Raw genomic sequence first — 18088 nt, 5'->3', positions numbered from 1 at the left:
CGCATGGCGTATGCAGTCGTAACATTCAATAACAACGAAGTTTCCGAAGTACCATCCAATTGGCTTGAAACAAATGGTGATGAACCGTCATGTTGGTGGCCGACAAATTGTAAAAATGTCAGTACGCTAATAGCAAAAAAATCTGAACCAGATAAAAAGTTATGGGATAACTTGCCTGTTACCATCGAAAAATTTTGCAGTAGGCATACTTCTTTATTATAGAATAAAGAAATATCTGCGATATTTCTAGTTTCTATTTATAATAAATACTTTTTTTCAGCGTCTCTTGAAAAGGCTCGAAAGGTCGCGGAAGATGCAAATTATATAACTACTGACGATGACCAACTCGGGAAAGGGCATAGAAAAGTGATACCCAATAGACGAATATCGAGCTCCTCATCCGATGATGAAAATGAAACTCAATCTAAAACATTGAAGCGGATAAAAAAGCCACGAGAGCTGCGTAAGTTTTAGCCATTTTATAATCTGATTTAACAAATTTTTTAAAGATTGTGATGTCTCGTCATCTATTTTTTGAATACCATTAGGGGAATCTGTAGTGTATTTTCTCCTGTTTAAATCCATTTCGTAATTTGCACTTTATACTTATACAGTTATTAAATTGAACTTGAAATCCCTATGAATTGCAAATCCTCACATCTTATCTCTTGTGCATTCCATCTTGAGCTATTAAGATGAAGCTGTTTGTAAATCCTTGTGCAGAAATCTCAATGATAGTTTTACATCATGTCTGTAAACAGACTTTTTTACTATACATCAACGCATATTGTATATACAACTGACAACGAAACATCATCGAAAATCAAATCTGGATTTTTAGGTCGAAATATATTATCAGATCTTCCACCGATTCCAAACAGCTTTGGCGAGATATCAGAATCTGAAAAGTTTCAAAACTCGCACGACGTCGTAGAGGCAAGAGGATCAAAACAGCTCACAAAGTCGCACGACATCATAAGTAAGGGTCTGACTCAGACCGTCTGAGCAGAATGGTTGATTTATAATTTTAAGACAATGTTTTATGTTTTGAGTCTTTGTCTTTATAGTAACGCACAAGAAAAATCTGGAATGTAAGGAATACTGTATGCATACAGTAAAATTATTACTTTTATATGTTTATATACATGTTAGTAGATATGGGCCACTATGATGCGTCAAAACAAACCCCTACCACTCGGCTCCTGGCGCCGTGGGCGTGGCCAGGTGAAGTGGAGGGAGGCGTTCTGATTGGTGGAAACAATGCCCCACCTCCCGAAGTCTCGATTTTGATCGGCTTGCACCATAGTGGCCCAGAGTTTGATTGGCTTGCACCATAGTGGTCCAGAGTTTGATTGGCTCGCACCATAGTGGCCCAAAGCTGCGATTGGTCGACGCCGGCTGTGTCGCCGATTTATCAAATTTTTATTTCCCTACCTCCGCGGTACTAGACTCGAAGAAGCAATCCTCCTCCCACTCCAGTCCTGGCCCACCTGTATAGGGTTCCGAGTCAAATTCCCGTTACCTAGCCCTTAGTCGCTCTCGCTACGTCTTGGCAGAACGAACCCCCCCACCTACCGACTTTCGGGGTAGCTGGTATATGTCTCGAGGAAACAATCCTTACCTCCCCATTCCGTCTCGGGGCCCGCTATGGAATATCGAAACAAGCCCCCTCCGCTCGAACGGTTCATGACGCACTTTATCGGAAAAAGAGACAAAGCATCTCAGTAGGAGACAATAATTATTATAATTATTATAATTATTATAATTAGACTACATTGCACTACAGAGGTAAAAAGATGAACATGCGGATGATTGAACGCAAGGCGGGGGTGTTATAAAGGAAGAAGGGAAAAGTTAAAAGTATTAAACACGAATTAAGATAAAAAATTTTCACATTTATTAATATACCCGCATACAATTCGTAGTACTTCGCAAAAATTTTTTTTATATCTTCTTACAATTAAACACGCTATTAATTAACATTATATTTTTCATGTTTTTTTTCGCGAAGAAAAATTTTATGAAATAATTCTACGATTAAATGATCGTTATATTTGCAATTTTCGGAAAAAAGACTAAGAAATCCATCGAGATCGTAACCGCTGCACATATAATATAAAAATACACAACTGTAGAGTCCGCAGGTTTGAGAGAAAAGCCCTTGTAGTTGTTCGGTATTCCATCGATAAATGTTGGAATTTCGCCGGAGACGTAGGAAAAAACCCGGATACAAGGGCGGTATTCCGTAGCTATCGAAGTATGTCCCTGTACCGTCTTCGTCGAGGAAGAAAGCGATCCAGTGTTCTCCAGGGCGATTATGATTGTCCGTATTAGCGACGATGGCCGTCGACCTCGTCCACGCCATCGGCAATCTGTCGGCAGGATAGACTCCCACATGTTTGACATCTAGCTGACGCAATGCTTGCAGAATTTCGCGAGAGTCCATTTGTTTGCAGCGAAGACGAGCGAACAAGCGGTATTATTTGAATAATTTCTTTTGGTGGCTTGTTTTCGGGTTGTACAGCTAACGGATTTTCTGTTTGCGCGGAGCGGTTAATAGCCGCACGTTCGATTTTTTGCAGATTTTTCTTTTCTATTTTATTATTTGATTGTGCTTTAATATTTTCATTTTCATCGTCGTCGTCGTCGTCGCTTACTATCAAAATTTCGGGAGAACTGCAAGTCGTTTGAGTAATGCTGTCTCCGTCGCTGCTGAAATTATTTTGCGCAACAATCCAGCTTTTTAATTTGTAAGCGTTGCGTAATGCACAATGAAAGATTCCGAATTTTCGAAATCCGTGATGTCCGCACTCTTCTTCTACCGTCAGATTTTTGAATGCCGGTGAGATGCCTTCCAAATTATATATATTTCTAGAAAGTAGATTCCTCAAATAACTCGCTTTCTCGTTTCCTCTAACATAAATGTGACGCACGCATCTTGTAATTTGCCGCAGTTGCGATGTAAAATATTTCGGATTAGTTTCGCCATCGAACCATTCAATGCCGTGATGATTTCGCGTGAGCCAGTTGTTTTCTTGTCTTATTTTTTCAGGTAATTCGGCAAACGAATGCGTCGGTATCATAATCCAATGATCGACGATTGGAGCGTCAATCGCTACAACAGCAACCTCCTTAGGGATAAACTTTTTCTTCGCATCGCGGAAACCCTGAATATCGACGACTATATCCATCTTACGAAAAAAACTTATGTGATTCGACGCGAGGCTCTATGTAAAACAATGACGCCGAGAGTGTCTCCAACGAAACTGAATATTTTTCGAAACGTTGCGCACTGATGTCGGAGTTTTGAGCGAAGTAGAGGGGGAACAATTTTAAGCGTCTATAAAAAATTTACCCCGAAAAATCGACGATGACCTGACGAGACGAGTCGATTTCTATGACATTATCGAATTCGGCATAGATAATACAATTAATCGTCTCGGAAAGTGCTCTTACGAATCGCACTTCTAATCGTAAACTACCATGTTTGACGAGATTCCAATGTCCAGCGCAATTAGCGGATAGATCGGGAGTAAGATCAAAAGCGAATAAAGTATATCCTTTGAAATAGTCGTCTCTGCTTATAGAATTTCCCTCGTTCAAAAAATGAATACCTGTTTCCGAGAAAAGCGTTTGATAAGCTTCGATGTAAAGCGGTTCCTCCTCGGAGAAAGCTGGTTGCAAAGGCCTACTGGGGATTTGCGTGCCATCGACGTACAGCGAGAAGAAATTTATTCCGTAGTTCTTGAAATTAAACGGATTTAATTTTCTGTCACCGTTAAACGCTTTATTACTAACGAAACCGACTATTACTCGCTTCGGTAATTGACCGAGTATTACATTATCTAACGATTCACCCATAACGCCGCTATGAATCGTGAATGTTTTAACCTCGACTCTCGTGAGCGGATACTTGGCTGTAACTTTACTCATCATTCTAGCATGCGCGAGTAACAAACCCGAGCTTATTTTCGCCCTTCTAACGAGCAAGGTAGCGTCGAGAATGTGAATTTTCGATGTTCCGCTACTTTCCATGAGACAGAACGAATCTTTCGAACGAACGAATCTCAACCGTACTTCTACACCGTTAATTAAAAATTTGTCTTGATTGAAAACGTCGCAATGGAGATGTCCTACGAGATCTAACGCCTTTCCTCCGGAAATGTAACGAGCGCGTCTCGCGAGAGCGGGATTGCCGGGATTTGTTTCCAACAGATCGTCCATGTGTCCGGGTGCATCCATGTCCCATAGACAGGAAGTTAGATGGGAAGTTTTTGCGGGTGAAGAATAATTTAACAACGCCTCTATGTACGCTCGGTACGCGTAAGCGTTGTTTAGAGGCGACACGAGCTTTTGATTGAAATACACGTCGATTTGATTGAAGATGGAATGAAGCAAATGATTTACAGGGCCTACGGCTATTCTTTCGGCGCTTGTTCCTGAAGCCTGTCTCGCGGAATCGGCGTTTGTTTCTACACGTAGATGAAGACTCAGCATGGTGTGCGTGAGATCTAAATATTCTTCTCCGGGGATGACGAATTCTATCGGCGAGTCGTCCGAGAGAGAGGTCACGGGTTTGTAATGAATCCATTGCGAATTTTCGATGCTAGTTTGCGTAGGTGGTAGAGAGAAGAGATCTAGTTCGCTCTTTAAACACTCGCTCGAATGCGTGTGAAGAAAAGACATATTTCTTTATCGCAAATTGCTCGCTGTCGTCCGTCGCTCGCCACCGTCGTTAAATTAGAATGCTCCGAATATAACCGCTTAAGAAAATATATCGGATACGGTACGTTTTTTACCGATTTTACGTCGTTTCGCAGACGTCTTAAGTCTTTTTTTCACAACCATACGACTTTTCTTCTTCTTTTTATTTCTCTGCGCTTTTGTACTCGTTCTTTTTTTCCCAACCGCTTTGATTTTCTTACTCGTCCATCGTCGCTTCCGAGCCGATGTTATTGCGGATCGTGCGATGTGATTATCAAGCCCGACAAAAGGGAACTGAGCTACATGCATTTTCGCATCAGACTTATATCCCGAACCCTTCATTAGAACTTACTTATTTCCCCCCTTCCCCCACCCTTCATTAATACTTATTTTTTCTTTGGCTTTTCTCTTGAGTTTGTCTCGCGATTCTTCAAAACGGTGTTTGGCCGCTACCTTAAATGGCGTATTGTTTTCGACGTCTTCGATTACATTAACGCCAGCCCGTAAAGCTTCTTTTCCCACAGCTCGCGCGGCTTTACCTAAATATGGTAGTACGCGTCTGAATAATCCCCCGAGAAAACTGCCGATTCCGTGACCGCGCTGATAGGGCGATCCGACGAAAACTCGCGGGATTCCGCCGCTGCGACCGCCTCCGTTCTGTAATTCGTCGCGATATACCGAGTAATAGTCCATTAATAATAATAATAATAATGAACGGTCAAATGCGTTTTTCTCTTTCGCGGATTCCGTGTATTTTATAATATCTAATCGATACACCTAAAATGCAAAGTTACCGTCAACGTTCCGAATTCGAATGGTATGCTCTTCCCCAGCTGATCTCTTATATCTATTTCGATCGTACGGAAACTCGTTCGCCGCAGCGCGATGTATTGCGCGGGCGAAAAATGCTTTATCTGAGTGGATGCAAACGGATAATCGTTTCGTGCATCGTGCGCGACTATTCGAAGAAGAGGCGATTGTACATCGCCCGTAATATAAGGTTCGCAAATGTCGCAGTAGCACGAAAAGTTTGTCTGGAATACCTCGCAACAAACTAGCTGGTATGTCGGCTATTATATAGTCGTCACCCGTGAGTACAAAAGGAAATTTTGGAAAAGCAATGCTCGAAGAAGGAGGAATGTCAGGATTGTAGTAGATCGGTAGTAGATCGTTCGAAGTTCCACAGCGTGAATCAAAACCGAGCATACGACAAAGCTTGTCGGAAAAATGCACATGATGTTCCATATCGCATTTCCTCTCTTTGCAGGAAAGTCTCATAACAACTTTACCACCAGCTTTTAATTCCCAAACGACATGGGCTTTTACGGGTTTGCACGCGTCATTCATTGTCTCTATAATATCGCGTACGCTCGAATAAACGCCTGGTGATACTTCGACATCCGCATGAGAAAACGCATCGATGCTCTTATTAATATCGATAAATTTTATTGTTCCTTCTCCAGGGCGTATATGTAAAAAGCTACACGGAAACTGGATCTCCGTGAGCGCTACTTCCCAACGACCGCTTAAGTCTATACGCTGAGGTAATTCGGTGGTGAAACACGTTGTTTTATTTTCCGGAAAATAGCGCATGCTACTATTACTCGGGAGGATTATGTGAAATTCTTCCCCTCTCATTTTGATATTAAACTCGAGGCTGATATCCAAGAATCGAATTTAGAAGGATATCCCCGCCAACTAACTAGTAATTGTTTATTGTCGCCCCGTCCCTTGGTTTTTATCACGTGGTCTACGATAAATTCTCCCTCTCGTAAGTCTTTAATAACTTGCGTTAATTCCTGCTCGTAAAAAATCCCGTCTATAACCTCGCCCTGTAAATCGCTTAGTTCGTATACAGGAGGTCTTCTCCATTCGAGAACGCGATGAATTCGAAATATTTCTTCACTCCATCCCGCCTCGTATCCTTTCTCAAACGCTGCTTTTGCTCTACTAATGCGTATGAGCTCGCCCGCTCTGTATTTACACTTTTGTTTGCGCCCGCGATTTTTTCTTCCTTCAGCATCTTCGGCATTGATATTCCAACGTCGATTCATATTTTCTCGCGCGATACGCGCATTTTCCAACGTAACGATCGCTGGTTGCATTTTAATGCTAGAATGACGAGTATGATTGTAAGCGTGAACAATATCCTGCAAAATATCGATATAACAGCGAGTATTTTTATGTGTAAAATAGCGCCACATCCTCTCCTTAAGTGTTCTATTGAAACGTTCGACTATAGCTGCTTTGATATCGGGATTTCGCGCTACACGAAATCGGATGTTTTTTTCTTTTAAGAATTTTTGTACAGCGCTCGCGATAAATTCTTTACCTTTGTCGGTTTGTAGGTAAACGGGTAAACGTTTTTTGTTTCTCGAGAATATGTTCTGAAAGGCCTTTATCACGCACGCCGAAGTTTTATCGCGCAAAGGTTCTACCCAAGCAAATTTGCTAAGTACATCGATAACCACCAGTAGATAGGAATATCCGTCGTTATAACTCTTAAGATTACGAAGATCGATTAAATCAGCCTCCCATAAATCATCGATATTTGTCACGTTATAATGTAAACGCGGAAATTTTCGTTGTACTGGACGATGCAGCGTGTACGCGTCTTGCGATTTAAGCCAGTCGACAACCTCGTTACGCGAGAAATTCGGCTTAGCCGCTCGTGATAAATTGACCGTCGCTGAATAACCCGCGTAGTGCGAAGGATCGTAATATAATTTTTCGAGTTCCATCTTATTAGAATTTGCTCCAACCGAATAAATCTCTTGCTTTCTTCGTCGGGGAATTCTCGTCCTTACTTGCTAATGTTTTATCGGCCTCATCCTCATCCTCATCGGCAGATATAAATACCGTATCTCCTTCGGATACAACCGTCTCGTTTAACCTGCTGCGTGAACGACGAGTTTTCGGAGTGGAAGTAACAGCTGCTAATTCGCTGCTTTTAATACGACGAGCTATTTTGCCTACGTGTAAAAAACTACGATTTCCTATGAGACTGGAAGGTGTGTTTATGTCCTGCAGTAATCGCGCAAACTGAACTCTTCCGATTGCTTTTACTGTTTTTCTCTCGCGTATCGCGTCATTTATGAGATCGCTAATATTCGAACCCGTTACAACCGCACCGTTTATAGTCACGAGTCCTTGTCTATCCCAACCGATCTTTGATGACGGAGCATCGAGTAAATATTTCAATAGCGTGTGAGCTTTGTAGCGATAAGTTTTCGGCACACTTTCGATTATATTTTTAATCATTTCCGCCGATTGATCGCGTTTTTTTCCGAAACTATTAGCGTCACCTCCTCCTCCATCTTCAACGCTACTAACTAAAGTACGCCTAAATTCTTCGGTATCGTCATCTTCCAAGTACATGTCCTCGTCTTGCTCAGTTTTATCATCGGCGTCGCCGTTTAAAGCCCCACGCGAATCTTTGCGAAAACGCTTCTTTGCATCCCGAACAAAGTAAAGATAACGTTGAAGTACTTCTTTATACATTTTCCATCTTTCACCCTCGTCGGCGGGAGTCGAGAGATTGAGAATACGACACATCTCCGCATCGAGTCGCGATAAAGGGGTTCCCGGTGTCCGTACAGATTTATTATTATCATTTTCCGTATTATTAACATTTTCCGACTGTTGATTTTGCTGCTGCTGCTGCTGCATTCGTTGCATTTTTTCGAGATTTTCCGTAGAAATTAAAACCATTTTTTTAGCCTTTTCCATTTTTAATACTTTTCCAAATATTATTATTTTTCCTCACAAAGAATATAAAGAATTGTATTTCTTTTCACTCGCCGATAATCCGTGATAATAAAGCTCCGAGTATAGGACCGATAATATAGGGTAAAAATCCTCCGCGTTGTACCAATAGTTTTCTTTTAGTCTTCAAATTACCCCGCTTTGCCGCGATGCGCCGTAAAGTCGTTTTATGCTTGGACAAGCGCTTTTTTTCGCTAGATTCGAGCGGTACGTTACCTTCGAGCGTATTGAAAATACACTCCTGAATACACTTTACAAATTTATTGTCGGCATCGCGTAAGAACGCCGCTCTTTGATTTTTTTTCAAATAGCATAGAGTTTTTAAGAGACACAGGTTCCTCTCTCCGATGCAACGTTTTGCAGTCTTTATTGCGCTATTCGGTAAATTCCTCGCTGTCGCTGTCGATGATGTTTTGTTAGGGTCTGCTTTTTTCACCATTGCGTCGTAATCGCACAACTACAACTCGCGGCTGCGAATACCTTTCTTTTATACGCTTCCGGCTCTAATGACAGATTTACGTGGTATGTAGACGTAATGTAGAGTATCCTCCGGAAAGATACACGTGCGAAATCGGTATTCGTCTGGAGTCGATTGTTTCAAATCGAGCAATAAATATCCATGCGGCTTCGAGGTAGCGTCGTAGTACGCTTCTTCCATAAATTTTGGATCGTCGGGATATACCTGACGCGCTAAATGACGAATTTGCGCACGATCGCGCGGATTTTTGAAAACTACTATATAATTCGCGTTGAGAGATATGTCGCGCTGTCCACGTCCCTGATGGAAAAGATTTTGCGAAATGAGTATAACGCTGAGATTCTTATGATGACTTCTTTTCGTAAATAGATCCACGATAGCGTCGCACGAAGACGATTCCCTCATAAGATCGTCGATTATCACCAATTTCGGAGAAAGCGCATCGTTAGAATAATCCTCCGGACGCGGTAACCCTTCGCGAAATTCGATTATATTTTTCCTCGATTTTATTAAAAAATTATCGCTATATTTGCTCTCGCTTTTCTCTTCTTCTCTCTCTCCCGTGTCGCAATGTAAGCACTGATACGCATTTTGCCACTCGGCGTAATAAAATAAAATTCTCTCGAATCGGACATCGGACATGCGGGATAAATGTCGAAGAAATGTTTTCACGAAAATTGTTTTCCCGCATCCCGTAGGACCGCAGACGATCGACGTCCAAGGATGTTTCCAGCGCACGTCCATTACACAAAATAATCGATTTCGCGTTTAGGAACAATCTCATAAATAAAAAAGTAAACGACGATACTTAACAACAATAATCTAAGAAAGAAAAAAATGCGCATGCTCCTCGAATATTATACAGGAATGTAAGAAGAAAATAAGCTTATTCGCGTGGGGCCCCATCCGCGCCGGCCACGTGCTCGCGCTAGCGTTCTCTGTTACGCGTGCGAGCGGAAAGCACCGCTGATTAGACGATACACGACGCGCGACCGCGAGTAAGCGTATTCGCGCGAGGGTAGGCTCGCATCGGCGACTTTCGCGAGCACCAACGCTAATGAGCTTATAATTGATTCTCCATATACGCTTATAGTAAAAATAAAATGCTTAAATTCTGGAAAATATATTTTAAATCGATGTATCGCCTAAATTACAAAATACCTGTACATACTCGTATTTTATGAATCAACCGATAGCTGACTCAGACAAACACTATCCCCCCGTGATATAATAATAATATCTAGAGATTCTTAAAACCCTAAACACACGTTAAAAAACTAGAGACATCCAATAAAATAATCTCATCTTAAGATAACTGTCAATGGTTTTCATTTTAAAATAACCCCGCTATATTTGCAATAGTGATTAAGAAAACAATTCTCTTTCCAAATAATTTAGGAAGATATGGAAAATATTCTCACCTTGAATCTACCCTAGCGAAACCCTCATCCTAAATCCTCAACCTATTTTTTTCTCATGCTGAAACAGCATATATACCGTATCGACTAAGAAATCTGATAAGATTTCACATTTTTTTTAAATTAAACATTCAGATATACCCCCGCCCGTAATATCTACTTTTAAAAAAAAGGTAAAAAAAGGTGCTAAGTCCGCGTAAAAAACAGTATATGTATTTGCAAAATAGTGTATTATTAACTGTAAAAAACTATTGTAAAAAACCTGTCTCCAAAATAGTGTTATTTTAAAACTGTAAAAAACTACTGTAAAAAACCTATCTTCAAAATAGGATTATTTTAATCTACAAAATAGTTATTTTAATCTGCACAAAATAGTGTTATTTTAAACCGTAAAAAATTGTTCTACAAATTATTTTAATTTTGTGTAAAATTGTATATCCTACAAAAATAATGATATCAAAAAAATTGCGCTAAGTGAAAATAAAAACTTATAAAAATATTTTAACCAAAAGAAGTTATATAAAATGTTGTTTTAATTTTCTACATTATATCCTAGAAAAATGATGATATCCAAAAATTACGCTAATTGAAAATAAAAACTTAAAATATTTTAACTAAAAAAAATTGTACAAAATAATTGTTTTAATTTCCTACAAATAATATTAAAAAGTTGCGCCAACTGAATAAAAATTTTCACTATAAAATATACATTTCTTTTTTATTTCCAATATTAAAAGAAAAATGATATTAAATGAATTGTAATATATCTATTATAAAAAATCGTTGAAAATATGAACAATCATATACATTGCAATAATCATATGCATATATCCTGAAAAGTTTAATTGAAAAAAAAAAAAGGAAATGATAATACAAAATACAAAATTAAAAATTATTAAAAAAATTAGAAATTAGAAATTAATAAAAAAAAAAATAAAAATTTATATAAAAATTAAAAATTAATACATATAAAAAAATTTTAGTTAAAAAACTTAGCGCTGCTAATTTCATTAGCACATTATTCAACGTAGCAGCGCTAAGTTTTTTAACTAAAATTTTTTTATATGTATTAATTTTTAATTTTTATATAAATTTTTATTTTTTTTTTATTAATTTCTAATTTTTAATTTTTTTAATAATTTTTAATTTTGTATTTTGTATTATCATTTCCTTTTTTTTTTTTCAATTAAACTTTTCAGGATATATGCATATGATTATTGCAATGTATATGATTGTTCATATTTTCAACGATTTTTTATAATAGATATATTACAATTCATTTAATATCATTTTTCTTTTAATATTGGAAATAAAAAAGAAATGTATATTTTATAGTGAAAATTTTTATTCAGTTGGCGCAACTTTTTAATATTATTTGTAGGAAATTAAAACAATTATTTTGTACAATTTTTTTTAGTTAAAATATTTTAAGTTTTTATTTTCAATTAGCGTAATTTTTGGATATCATCATTTTTCTAGGATATAATGTAGAAAATTAAAACAACATTTTATATAACTTCTTTTGGTTAAAATATTTTTATAAGTTTTTATTTTCACTTAGCGCAATTTTTTTGATATCATTATTTTTGTAGGATATACAATTTTACACAAAATTAAAATAATTTGTAGAACAATTTTTTACGGTTTAAAATAACACTATTTTGTGCAGATTAAAATAACTATTTTGTAGATTAAAATAATCCTATTTTGAAGATAGGTTTTTTACAGTAGTTTTTTACAGTTTTAAAATAACACTATTTTGGAGACAGGTTTTTTACAATAGTTTTTTACAGTTAATAATACACTATTTTGCAAATACATATACTGTTTTTTACGCGGACTTAGCACCTTTTTTTACCTTTTTTTTAAAAGGGTAATTTTTTTAGGGATATCACTCTTTTTTGTACTATATGTTAAACATCTTTAAATAAATGAGCAAAGAACCCGCCACCACCCCCGTCATATTTCATTAAAATTCGACGGTCCTCTTTGCTTACTATATAGATATTCAGATCCTTCAAACTTCTTTGCTATTCTTATTGCAAAAATAACGGATAATTACAAATCAATATGTCATTAGAAATCTACATTTATTATTCACAATTAATACTTATAAATCCATTAATGAATAATCGTTGCTTTGCTTATCTAATTTATCATTGAATATATAAATGGAACGGAGAAAAAGTGAGTTATTTTCCACTTTTTACAATGGCTAATCGCAAAAGGTAAGCATGAATATAAATACATTATATATATATATATATATATATATATATATATATATATATAAATTTTATTAATATACAAATAATAGATAATATTGGTTAACCTTTATTTTAATCTTTTATCGTAATACACACATTATATGTTGCACGCGTGATACATATTATAAGAAAATATTAAAATAAAGATAAACCAAAACGTTATCTATCATTTTTATAAAAATATTTTATAATTTATATTATATATTTTCACTTCCAATAAAAGATAAAAACAAAAATTAATCACTTATCTATCATTTCTATAAAGATATTTTATAATTTATTATTTTATTATTCTATTATCTTAATCTTTTATTATAATGCATATGTATTGCATGCACAATACTTGGCTAATCTTTATTTTAACCCTTTATTATAATACATAAAATATATGTTATACGCAGAAATACATATAGTTATTCATCGCAATAATTAATGATTATTTTAATCCTTTATTATAATACATTTGTATTGTGCACGCAACATATAGCAATACAAATGCATTACAATAAAAGTTAACTAAATATTGTGCACGCAACAAATATGCACAATAAAAGATTAAAAATATATAAAATAATAAAATATTATAAAAGATCTTTATAGAAATGAAATAGTTTATCTTTATTTTAATTCGTTATTGTAATATGTATATGTTGTGCATGCAATACATATGTATTACAATAAAAGAATAAAATAAAGATAAACCAATACGTTTTCTATCATTTTTATACAAATATTTTATAACTTATATTATACATTTACAGTTCCAGAAACGAAAAAGAACCAGCAATTAATGATAATGAAACTCACAAAAGGTAAGCAATGATTATTAATAATATCTATAAAGATATTTTATAATATAATTTATTATTTTATATATTTTATTTCAATCTTTTATTATAATCTTCTATTATATATGTTTCACGCATGATACTGTTTAACTTTTATTTAAATGTCTTATAATTCATATATGTATTATACATACAAATACATATAATTACTCATCGCAATAACTAATGATTGTTATAATACATATATATTACTATATGTTGCATGCGCAATACAAATACATTATAATAAAAGATTAAAATAGACCATTAAAATTAAAACTAACCATTAGTTGTTGCGATACGTAACTATATGTACTTCTGCGTATAACACATATATATGTATTACAATAAAAGATTAAAATAAAGGTTAACCAAGTATTGTGTGTGCAACTCATATGCATTACAATAAGGATTAAAATCATAAAATATATAAAATAATAAAATATTATAAAATTTTTTATAGAAATGATAGATAACAATCTATTATTTCATTATAAAAATGTTTTATAATCTATTTTAATATTTTATTATCTTAATCTTTTATTATAATGCATATGTATTGCACACACAATACTTGGTTAACTTTTATTTTAACACTTTATTGTAATACATATTGTAATACATATATATAATAAAAATATAGAAATATATAATAAAAATAGATGACAAAGAATTAATTTTTATTTTAATCTTTTATTGTAATACAAAAATATTTTATATTGTACAATATATTTTATACATTTCTATTTTCAGATCTAACGAAAAGGAAAATGAAGAAAATCCTAAAAAGTAAGTGTAACACATTATATTATTAATACATATGCGTAAGAAATGATAGATAACAAGGGAATAAAAATTTATTTTACTATTTTTATTGTAATTCACTTATTGTAATTACTTATTTTTTATTGTAATTCATATTTGTGTTGCACACACAATACATATATGCATTACAATAAAAGATTAAAATGAAGATTAATCATTTATTATCTATCATTTCTACTATCATTTCTAAACATATTTTATAATATATATTTTATATGTTTCCATTCTTTCAGAACCTACAATATGGAAGAAATGGAGCCAGAAATTGAATTGTCGTCCTTTTTACGTGTTGAGGCTGAAGCGGCTTTAAAAGAAAATATAATACTTAAAAAAAAAATACAAAAATTAATGGAAACACAAAAATTAATGGAAACACAAAAAGAATCGCCGCCACCAACGATGGCATCACTACCACCGCCACTGCCGCCGTCAACGTCGTCACCGCTGCCATCGCCGTCAGCGTCGTCACCGCTGCCACCGCCGCCGTCGTCACCGATAACGACAGCGGGGCAAGTAAGAGGTAAATAATTTTGAATTATATAATTGGCACGTTAATTATAAAGGAATCAGCTAAATGAATCAGCTATGTTAAAAGTTAATAAATCTATTACATTTTCAGATTTATGAATTTAACATTGCCCAAAGTATTTTTAGCCTTCTATAGAATTAAAATTTGTATTTTCATGAATTTTTGTGTCGTATAAATTATATTTTACAAAAGAAATTTTTAATTCACAAATAATTATTTTTATATTTTAAAAGGCTAAAAGTATTTTGCGTAATGTTAAATTCATGAATCTGAATGTACATATATTAAAATTAGATTTATTAACTTTCAATATAGTTAATCCGTGCAGTTCTTCTTTAAATATTATATTCAAATAAAATAACATTAAAATATTTCTTTTATTGTAGAACAACCGCGTGCACGATGGGCTAGAGCGGGACGGTCGAGAGGACGAGCCCGAGGCCGAAGTTCCAATCCAAGAACCTCAGCCCGTTATAGAAATAATATTTTTAATTTTTATTAATATTTAAATGTGTATGCGTGTGCGTGTGTGTGTGTGTGTGTATCATCATAACATAGAATATTTTTTATAAATGTGTCTTTTTGTTTTTTCTTTCTATGCTTTGCACAAACTACTTTTTATTTTTCATTTCCTTTTGCAAAGCATAAGCTATTTTTAATTTTAAAAATTTAAATATTCTACGTTATGATGATATAAAAATATGTTTGTATATGTGTACATGCGTGTGCGTGTGTGTATGTAATATCATCATAGCATAGAGTATTTATTTTTTCTTTCTATGCTTTTGCATAAACTACTTTTCATTTTTAATTTTCTTTCGCAAAGCATAAGTTATTTTTAATTTTGAAATTTTGAATTTCAATACTCTATGTTATGATGATATAAAAATATGTTTGTGTGTGTGTGTGCGTGTGTATATGTGTGTGTGTGTGTGTACATCATCATACATAGAATATTTTTTTTTATAAATGTGTTTTTTCGTTTTTTCTTTCTATGCTTTGCATAAACTACTTTTTATTTTTAATTTTCTTTTGCAAAGCATAAGCTACTTTTAATTTTGAAATTTAAAAATTCTATGTTATGATGATTTCTTTTAAAATCGCTTCAGCCTCAACATGTAACGATGACGATAATTCAATTACTGACTCCATTACTTCTTCCATGATTAGTTTGTGCGTGTGCGTTTGTGCGTGTGTGTGTGTGTATCATCATAACATAGAATATTTTTTATAAATGTGTCTTTGTTTTTTCTTTCTATGCTTTGCATAAACAACTTTTTATTTTTCATTTCCTTTTGCAAAGCATAAGCTATTTTTAATTTTGAAAATTTAAATATTCTACGTTATGATGATATAAAAATATGTTTGTATATGTGTACATGCGTGTGCGTGTGTGTATGTAATATCATCATAGCATAGAGTATTTATTTTTTCTTTCTATGCTTTTGCATAAACTACTTTTCATTTTTAATTTTCTTTCGCAAAGCATAAATTATTTTTAATTTTGAAATTTTGAATTTCAATATTCTATGTTATGATGATTTTTTCTTTCTATGCTTTTGCATAAACTACTTTTCATTTTTAATTTTCTTTCGCAAAGCATAAATTATTTTTAATTTTGAAATTTTGAATTTCAATATTCTATGTTATAATGATTTTTTCTTTCTATGCTTTTGCATAAACTATTTTTCATTTTTAATTTTCTTTCGCAAAGCATAAATTATTTTTAATTTTGAAATTTTGAATTTCAATATTCTATGTTATAATGATTATATCAATTGCAATAAAATGAGCATTATATTTTTTCAATGCCATTGCTAGAGCTGTGATGACTATACCAGAACCACTACCTATTTCTAAACAAATCACAGGTTTCATCGCATGCAGAATGTCTAAATCTTCTTCCAAATCATCTATTAAAAGATACGAATCCTCAGAAGGATCATAAACTGTCTTAAGTTCTTCATCTGATAAATTAACTACTGGAGTTTCCATAAAATTTACGGTGAAAATTGTAAGAAATTTCTTTTATAAAACTTGCAAAGTAATCAATGTTAAGTAATAACAATCCGCTGCTTCAGCTCTATTTGACATATCCTATAACAAAGAGAATAGTTATGCATAAAAAATAATACTCTTCGCAACTTTTGTACGCAACTTGTAGTACATGATAGAAGCACAATTTTTTATAACATTCCAATAATTATATATGAAAATTGAAAATGATTTTCAAAATGCTCAAGAATTCTTGTAAAATAGGTAACAATAAGATATATATGTCGCTTGTGTAAGTAAATCGCAATTTTTTATCGTTACAATTCGATGAATAAACATATATTTTGCAATAAATAGTACATACTGTGAAAGAAATATAAGAATAATAAATATACGTAAATTTGCAAGAAGAAACGCGAAAAATAAATGTTACTATTATTGCATGCGCGCTGAAAACAGAAAACTTGACGTCACCTTGTGGCGCGAATTCTCTCGTCCAGTTGATCCACCGTAAGTTTCAAGAGACTCATAAGACCTTCCGTTAATGCATCCCGCGTCGGATTTTCGCAAAAGTCATCTACCTTGTCGTCGATAGATGTATTGTCACTCGCTGTGTCCACGTCCATGTTATAGCTGTAGTGAAGTAGACACTACCGTGTCTCTTGATATATATATATATATATATATATATATATATATATATATATATAATCTGAAATAATAATATAGATACAATCTAATCTAAATATATAAATGTTATATGTATATTATTAATTATTTTATATAATTACCTGAAGTGACACACTTAACCTTTTACAACATATTTATAAGCACCGTTAACGCCACAGAGCGCTACTAATGCTGCGTCGCGTGAATCACTGCTAGCGCATTCTTGTGGCAGACGTTGGAAACGTATTTCTGTATTTTCTTTGTTACGTTAAGAGGAGTTGATGACGACCATGACGACGTTTCTTAATCGAAATTTTCACATTTCAGACTTTGCATCATGATATCTCCGTTTACAGAGCACGTAGCGCAAAAATAAAAACACTTTTATTATTTAATTTAAACCCAAGCTATCGATTAATTCTATTAAGAACTCGATCCGTTGAGCGGTTATATGAGAAATAAAAATATCGAGTTATACTCTCAATCCGACTCGCGTAATAATACACGGAGTGCATTTTTTGCTTACGCTGGGACTTAGCAAAGACACTACCGTGTCTCTTGATAAATTTATCATTCGAATCTTCCTTAATAAAACATCCCCTAAATATTTT

The 18088-nt window shown here is 34.1% G+C and overlaps 4 protein-coding genes across 4 annotated transcripts in view; 2 read left to right on the top strand and 2 right to left on the bottom strand.

Annotated features, from left to right (window-relative positions):
* The first annotated feature begins 3 nt into the window (after nt 1-3).
* Nucleotides 4-18088, top strand: part of LOC145976327 (uncharacterized) — a 30558-nt gene continuing 12473 nt past the window's right edge. The window contains exons 1-3 of the mRNA XM_083107389.1: nt 4-199; nt 281-463; nt 842-979. Of these exons, the coding sequence (XP_082963515.1) occupies nt 4-199; nt 281-463; nt 842-979 (517 nt within the window). The remainder of the gene's footprint in view (nt 200-280; nt 464-841; nt 980-18088) is intronic.
* LOC145975834 (uncharacterized) lies at nt 1875-3214 on the bottom strand. Its single transcript, XM_083106576.1, has 2 exons — nt 2619-3214; nt 1875-2588 (listed from the first exon to the last, which is right to left on the bottom strand). Exons 1-2 carry the CDS (start codon nt 3189-3191, stop codon nt 2331-2333), a joined length of 831 nt encoding a protein of 276 aa, XP_082962702.1. The 5' UTR covers nt 3192-3214; the 3' UTR covers nt 1875-2330.
* On the top strand, nt 12106-14851 carry LOC145975608 (uncharacterized). Its single transcript, XM_083106204.1, has 4 exons — nt 12106-12593; nt 13394-13444; nt 14213-14248; nt 14518-14851. Exons 1-4 carry the CDS (start codon nt 12577-12579, stop codon nt 14810-14812), a joined length of 399 nt encoding a protein of 132 aa, XP_082962330.1. The 5' UTR covers nt 12106-12576; the 3' UTR covers nt 14813-14851.
* Nucleotides 14133-17520, bottom strand: LOC145975609 (SNAPIN protein homolog). The gene is made up of 2 exons (XM_083106205.1): nt 17283-17520; nt 14133-16910 (listed from the first exon to the last, which is right to left on the bottom strand). Exons 1-2 carry the CDS (start codon nt 17432-17434, stop codon nt 16868-16870), a joined length of 195 nt encoding a protein of 64 aa, XP_082962331.1. The 5' UTR covers nt 17435-17520; the 3' UTR covers nt 14133-16867.

This window comes from Camponotus vicinus, unplaced genomic scaffold (assembly GCF_025532165.1).
Source record: "Camponotus vicinus isolate PSW18456_S1 unplaced genomic scaffold, iyCamVici1.0 SCAF_8, whole genome shotgun sequence".
NCBI lineage: Eukaryota > Metazoa > Arthropoda > Insecta > Hymenoptera > Formicidae > Camponotus > Camponotus vicinus.
The sequence above is the reverse complement of the archived record's forward strand: the minus strand, read 5'-3'. Positions and strand labels throughout refer to the sequence as shown.

Coding starts and splice junctions, on each gene's coding strand:
- LOC145975608 (XM_083106204.1), top strand. Junction 13,445..14,212: donor GATAATGAAACTCACAAAAG/GTAAGCAATGAT, acceptor TTCTATTTTCAG/ATCTAACGAAAAGGAAAATG. Junction 14,249..14,517: donor AATGAAGAAAATCCTAAAAA/GTAAGTGTAACA, acceptor CCATTCTTTCAG/AACCTACAATATGGAAGAAA.
- LOC145975609 (XM_083106205.1), bottom strand. CDS start 17,434: ATGGACGTGGACACAGCGAGTGACAATACATCTATCGACGACAAGGTA. Junction 16,911..17,282: donor GAGAGAATTCGCGCCACAAG/GTGACGTCAAGT, acceptor TCTTTGTTATAG/GATATGTCAAATAGAGCTGA.
- LOC145975834 (XM_083106576.1), bottom strand. CDS start 3,191: ATGGATATAGTCGTCGATATTCAGGGTTTCCGCGATGCGAAGAAAAAG. Junction 2,589..2,618: donor ACGATGAAAATGAAAATATT/AAAGCACAATCA, acceptor AAAATAGAAAAG/AAAAATCTGCAAAAAATCGA.